Source organism: Falco naumanni, chromosome 6, assembly GCF_017639655.2.
Source record: "Falco naumanni isolate bFalNau1 chromosome 6, bFalNau1.pat, whole genome shotgun sequence".
Taxonomy (NCBI): domain Eukaryota; kingdom Metazoa; phylum Chordata; class Aves; order Falconiformes; family Falconidae; genus Falco; species Falco naumanni.
Window position 1 is genome coordinate 23,572,086 of NC_054059.1, and position 6,939 is coordinate 23,579,024.

At 40.8% G+C, this 6,939-nt stretch overlaps 1 protein-coding gene across 1 annotated transcript; it reads right to left on the bottom strand.

The window, feature by feature from the left end:
* Positions 1–218: 218 nt before the first annotated feature.
* On the bottom strand, positions 219–5,636 carry TMEM18 (transmembrane protein 18). The gene is made up of 5 exons (XM_040599035.1): positions 5,560–5,636; positions 5,193–5,313; positions 2,052–2,106; positions 937–1,030; positions 219–843 (listed from the first exon to the last, which is right to left on the bottom strand). Exons 1-5 carry the CDS (start codon positions 5,605–5,607, stop codon positions 754–756), a joined length of 408 nt encoding a protein of 135 aa, XP_040454969.1. The 5' UTR covers positions 5,608–5,636; the 3' UTR covers positions 219–753.
* Positions 5,637–6,939: the final 1,303 nt, after the last annotated feature.

The following is a 6,939-nucleotide window of genomic DNA, read 5'->3' on the forward strand; positions in this document are numbered from 1 at the left end:
AGTAAAGCATTAAAAAAATTTAAAAGGAACAAAATTGCATAGAATGCTATGAACCTTCTCCCCTTCCTTTCTGTTCTACAAGTAAGTGAAAACCATTAAAATTTCAGCCAGTTTTATCTATTAGCATTAAAATCATGAAGTGTGCAATTTTACCATCTGGGAATTTTTATGAGAAAAAATAAAAAAACAGAATAAAAAATTAATACAAATTAACTCAATTTAAGATACAGTGGATAATTTTATTTATTAAAATGTTATTGGAACCCAACACACATAGGAAGTATGAAACTCGATTTATAAAGAAGTGAAATGCTTCACAGAAGCATGGATTCCTAAGGCATTCTGAATACAATCCCTCATTTACTGGAATTCATGACACTGCTCCAGTTGACTTCAGCAGCAGAAGACTGGATACTTGATAAACACACAGTTAAGACATAGTTAAAAAATACATAGGCAAAAGGAAACGAACTGGAAGATTGTGTCTCACCAACAACAGCAGCCCTGGCCACAGTGGAAAACTCTCTCATGCAGAAGGGCACAAAGACCTGTTAAGACTGGGTTTCTCAACTTCACAGCCAATTCACATGTATCCTAGATACTTGCTTTCACCTAGTTGTCCATGACAACAGGTTGCAAGTCCTCTTGACATCAGATACAAAATCATTGCTGTTTCTGTATAAATATACAGAAGAACTGGTTAGCTGGACAAGTATTATTAGAAATAAAAAAAAAAAATAGCATAAGGCTCTTTCAGTTCTTTTTTTCTTTCTCTGCTTTTATTCTCTGCTGTAGCATCTTCAGTTCAGTCATTACATTCAAAGTTCTGTAAACCCAGGTAACCTGAAAAGTAAATAAATTATTAAATTTAACTAATTCACATACATTTAGTTATCAATTTAATGAAAGCATCCATATAAATGAACATATACATACCACAATTATAATAGTATTCACCAGCAGTGGTGCTGAAAATACAAGTGAAATAAACATCCCTCTTGAATCAAAGTACTGGTATTTAGAAAACAGCCTGAAAGAAATAAACCAAACAAAAATAAAAGAACAAGTTTTATTCAGTGTAGTTCACATAACACTAGACTTTCACACCAACTATTCAATGTCGACATTGTACAGATTATCCTATTAAGTCAGAACGAAGTGACAGTCAGTATCTTGTCAGTTATGAGTATTTATTACAATACCAATCTTTCTCTTTCTTTAAAGTTTTACTGTGCAAAACCTAAATAAAACAACCATAGATTAAGTAACTTATTAATGTTATTACAATAATACATATTTTTGATCAGAAATCATGCTTATCCTGAAGGGTCTGCAATGACTTTCTCAGGTATTTTGCTTACTCATACTAGAAAAAGATAACAGAAATAATAGTTGTAGCAATGCTGTAATTTAGCTTGTGTATGCCTGAAGTGAAACATAAAGACTTACAATCAGATGCCTGCATAAAGTAGTGTTAAATATGTAATTTCCAGTTTCATCAGGGAAAGGTTAGTTCAGTGCTTATGAAAATAAACCACCAATTTAATTCTGGTACACTGGCTTAGTAAAAAAGACAACTGTTAATGCTTTGTATGTATCTATGCAAGTATGTAAAACAGTAGTGATACTTTTGAGAAGTGGTGCTTAACTTCAGCTTATTAAACACGAATAGCTACCAAAGAAAACCCAATAAAAGCAAAAAAATTAAAATCACAGCTCACATCCTTCCCTTAACAATCGCATTCTTCTTTTCTCTTAGTTCTCTGACTAGTTAGTTTACAACCATCCATATGAACACATTTATGTAGTACAATCATGCTAGCTATGAAAAATTATCTTTTCTTATAAACTAAGTGATAGCTGTGTTGTACTATATGATTTTATTCAGAAGTTTTATATTGATCAATGGAACAGACCCTCTGCAATTGCATTCTAATGATGATACATCTAAAAGGCATCTAATGATGACTTGTTTTCTGGGAATGACAGGAAAACAAGACTATTAAGAAGAACATTCATTTAAATGTAAAAATTAAAGTGAAAACATTTACCTCCAATTCATGGCTGCTAATTCATTTATATATTCAGCGCAGTACACTAAGCCCACTGTACAACAAAAGAAAAACATTTGATTCAGTATTTCTTTAAAAATTAACTGCCATCAGTTCTGCCATGTATACTAAAGATATATACATATCAGACATTAGAATTCCTTGACCCTCAGAAGATCAAATTACACATTTAAATATTTAACTGCACAAAACGAATTTAATGTCTCATATAGTTACTAAGTATAAAGTGATCACAAAACATACCCACTATATTACAAACATATAATCCTACTCATCTGAGCTTACAGAAAGACCGCAGCATACAAATGAATTAAAAAAAAAAAAAAGCTGTTATTTTTGATGTTATGGTGTTCTAACAACACTGTCTGAAGTTAGGGTACTAGTTACATATACGCATTTTGGCAAAATACAAACTTAGTTTGAATAGGTCTATAGCAGAGTAGTCTGCTGCAATCAGGTGAAAACTAGCACATTCTTACTCAATAATTACATGAAATAAAAAGCTATCAAGCCAGTAAGAAAATTCAGTGCAATCACATGTTTAACAGAAAACCAACACAAAATTTTAAGTTTGTCCTCGTATCATTTTCCACAATAAACAAAGCAAAAACTCCCCAGATTCACTGGCTAAAGATGACCTGCACAAGGCAATTAAATAAGTAGTCTGGTGATATGAAGGAGTGCTATCTTGTTTTTGACATCATCTGGATTCTCTCTGTTTGGTACCGCACAGTATAAATATACCTATGGCTGCCCAGCTGCCAAGGAAAACCAATATGATAATTTAATAATTTCCTCAGTTATTTCTGACTATCTACAATACAAAATTATATATATTGCAGACATATAAAAAATGGTTCAGTTTTCCAGGTACAAACAAGGCTTGGACTCAATATGGATATATTTATGCACTCGTCTTGTTAACAGCAAGTTTACATCATATCTGGGCTTAAAATCCAGCAATGATCACTTCCATTGCATTTTCCAACGCAGTTAGACATTGGGCATTCAAACTAGTGTTAGTATCCCCAGCAATACTTCAGATTAAGAGTCTAAAATAAACAGCATGTCACTGGAAATTCTGAATGTCTAATAAAAAATTTAAGAAAGAAAATTCTGTATTCTTATAGGGAACTTTCAGGCCTATCGTGTCATAAACACACATTGTTATTTTGCTCTCTGTAAATAACTTTAAACTTTGCAGTTACAAACAGATACATGGAAAATACTAAGTTTTCTAGATTCCTTTTTAGGGGTACTTACAGTTATTGGAACCTTAGCTTTAGCCGAGATAAGTTATTTGCAGATTTGAGGAAGCTATAACTCCTCCATCAACTTGACTAGTTCATTGAATGGTATTTTAAAGTCAACATAGTCTGCAAGCGGCTTTTTGCCTGCAAATCTCTTTTAATTGCTTATTCTTCCCTTATTACCCTGCAAGCATGACAGAACTGAGGTACTGTATAAAAAATGCAGCTCACCAGAAAATCCAACCCACAGCTAGAACCAATAGGCTCATAATACGTGGCTCTAACCCAAACCCATGCCATCTTAATTAAACCGAAGCTGCTGGATCTTCGGCCAGCCAACCATAAAGGCACAGCTTTGGCTAGGCAAGGTGACTGTGGATTCCTAGGCTAAAATCTGATAAACACCAAGATAACACAATCTGTGTAGGAAACCAACTGGAAAAACAATCTAAGACCAAGGAAAGCTCTGAAGGGTGGGAACCAGCAGGAGACAAAACTAATTTAAGGGAATAGGCAGTAGAGATCCCCTGAGCCTCTCAAGGAAGATCTCAAACACTCCAGGAATGGCTCACATGCAAGATCAAACAAAGGTTACTTTGTATGAACTAAAGACTATTAAGAGCCAACAGCCCACCAAAGGGTAAGTGAGTAACAGCACAAGAAGCAGTAGAGTCAGCAGATTTCTGCAGTAACTGGGGGAAAGGTAAATGTGCCAGGGGGAGATCGTGACCACCAACTCAATTCAAGACCAAAAAGACTTGCCACCGCCCCCCCCCCCCCCCCCCCCCCAACTTGTAAGGAGCATGTGTGCTAATTTATGTGGCAAGCACGGCTGATGTTGATAAGAGGTGGTTCACACTGAAGGACAAGAATAAAAGAGGAAGGAAAGCATCTTTTTCAGAAGGAGTAAGAATTAAGAATAAAAGAAGGGATGTCTGGATGGGTGTTCCTACAAGAAAGACCACCTGTTGGCGGGCCCAACACTGGATTCAGGACTGGTGATCTCCCTCTCTCTCTCTCTCCCTGTCGACCCCCCGTGTCGTCCACCCCCACCCCCCCCCCTTTCTCTTATCCTTTTACCTTTTTCCAGCAAGTAACACAAGGTGTAAAACTTTATATCATGGCAAGTAATAAGCATTTCTCCTACCCAATTATTTACCAACGAGCCTGACTATGGAATAGAAGTCTGTGTTTACCTATGGACCTCTGGTATTGCATATATCCTATTCCAACCAAGAGAATCAGCAAATCTGAGTCACTCCTCCCTCCTTTTTGGTGGGACGTGACAAGCTGTTACTGCAATATACCAAAGCAGTCTTGCTCTTCCTCATGCCATTATTACATCTGCCAGCAGGGCATATGATGAACCTGCTCTAGAAATTAATTCAGCTGAAAGTGGACCATATTCACTGAACTGCAGCCTTACAGGCTTAAGTAGAAGAGTACAAGGCAAATGCTGGCTCTTAGTAGATTTCTCTTCTGCTTCTCCAGCGCACCAACAATATCCGGGGAAGCTGTGATACACACAGCATTTATCATGGAGAAACTTACTTATCCCAGATCCTCACCAGGGCCAGAGTTTTAAGTCACTACTTCATACAGTCTTGGAAACTAAATACATGTTTACAGATCACAGCAGCATCTGTAATAGTTTATCACGTATAGACACACACATTACTACAACAGAAAAACTGACTCGCATGCACTTTATCTCCTGCAAAGCGTAAACCTGTATGCTGCGCAAGTACGTGAAGAAAAACGTTATCGTTAAAAGACCAAAAGAAACTACGTGCCAGTACCAGCGGCCCCGGGAAGGCCCACAGCCCGCACCCCCGGGCGCCCCTCAGGGAGGCCCGGCCCCAGCACTCACCCATGCAGAGGAAGTGCCCCACTTGCACCCGGTAGTGCTGGAAAGATGCGTACGTCAGGAGGAAGCAGAGGACGTGGAAAACCGCCAGCCCCACCAGCCAGGGCTCTGACCAGTCCGTCTTCTACGGACAAAACGAAAGCAGATTATGGCAGGCGCGCCGCCAGGCAGCGGGAGCGGCAAACCGTCCTTCCCCCGCGCAGAAACGGCGGCCGACCCCAGTCACAGGCCGCGCTCAACAGCCGGACCCACGACAAGCTGGGCAAGAAGCGACCCCCCTCGGCGTGGGCTTCCCGCGCACACACGGGGCCCGGCGCCTCCACCCCGCTCCCCAGGCGAGCGGCCAGCCCGACCCCAGCTCCCTCCTTACCGCCAGGACAGCGGCCAGCCCCGGCGGGCCGCTCAGCGGCTGCTCCATGGCGGCGGCAGCGCCGCTTCTCGCGAGATTTGCGCGCCCGCCGGCTGCGTGCCCCGTGGCGGCGGGCGGCGGGCACGCGCCAGAGCCTTTTCCCGCCCGCCGTGGCAGCGCGAGGGGCCGCGTTAGCGCGTCCGCCCTCGTCCCCTCAGAGGGAAGGGTTGTGGCGGCTGGTGCTGTCCGTGTTTGAGAGGGCCAGCGAAGGCGGCTCCCCACACCCCGGTGGCTGCCTCTCGCTACTGGCCGCTCTCACAAACCTGGTGCTTAAAGAGAGATTTCAGTCTCAGATTCCTGTCAGCGAAGCCAGGAGACTCCATGAAGCTCACCAAGATTAGCTTTGTTAAATCAACCATACTACTATAATGCCTCCACGTTCTGCTCCCATAAAATTAGTTTTTCTGACACTTTGGCTTACCAGATGTAAAGCCTTGGCTTCCACGCACGACCCCCTCCCTCCCCCCCCGCCCCCCCCCCAAAAAAAAAAAAAAAAAAAAAAGTTTGAAAGTGCATGTGTAAGTATATATTGCAAATACTTTTTCCATTTAGTCTACCACATAACCTGATACTGGTCTTCACCATGAGGTAGTCTCTCTTCACTGTCACACTTCTGCAATGTAGTGTGAGATATACCTGAAGCATAATTTGCTTTAAGTTTATGGTAGTCTTTTCCACAGCGACAAGAATACCTAGAGGGCAGGGAGGCTTTTACTTAAAGCATTGTAAAATTAAGTAAGGCGATGCAAAGGTGGTCATTTCTATTACCAATTTTAAGGCAGGGTGGGGGTGGTGGTGGTTTGATTCCTCACCGTAGGTTGGGAAATAAGACTGGAAGAAACAGACTTGTCATTTGGAAAGGCTTATGGCTAATGTAACAAATCAAATGGGTTCGGATTTTTGTAAACGAGGAATCAGTTTCTTGAAATACCTCAGTAGCGGACTACAGTAACTCCTTGTGATAGCTGCGGGGCTTCATTGGAGGACAGAGCAGCTGCCTTATGGGCAGAATGTTCTGGTCAGTGGTGAATACGTCATGCAGATAAGCTGGGTGGACAGGAAATTACTGCCTTGTCATGGCTACAACATAGTTTTAAAAAATACATATATCTTTTTCTGTCAACCACTGCAGCAACAGTGGAAACTTTCTTATAGGGATATAGGTGTTGCTTCTTCAACATTGACTAGGATAAAGTCAGTAATGCTGTTTGTCAGCAGGTGGTAGCAAATCTTTTGTGTAGTATAGGTTCTCTTCCATTTCTTTTTAGTGGAGAATGAAATGTGAAACAAGATACTTAAAAGATAACAAAGCGATACAATGCTCTTTCATAGGTAAAAACG

Bases quoted from the DNA above. Each gene is read 5' to 3' on its own strand.
- TMEM18 (XM_040599035.1), bottom strand. From the start codon at position 5,607: ATGGAGCAGCCGCTGAGCGGCCCGCCGGGGCTGGCCGCTGTCCTGGCG. The intron at 5,314-5,559 runs GTAAGGAGGGAG...TTTTGTCCGTAG, and splicing joins GGCTGGCCGCTGTCCTGGCG to AAGACGGACTGGTCAGAGCC. The intron at 2,107-5,192 runs GTGAGTGCTGGG...TTTGTTGTACAG, and splicing joins GGGGCACTTCCTCTGCATGG to TGGGCTTAGTGTACTGCGCT.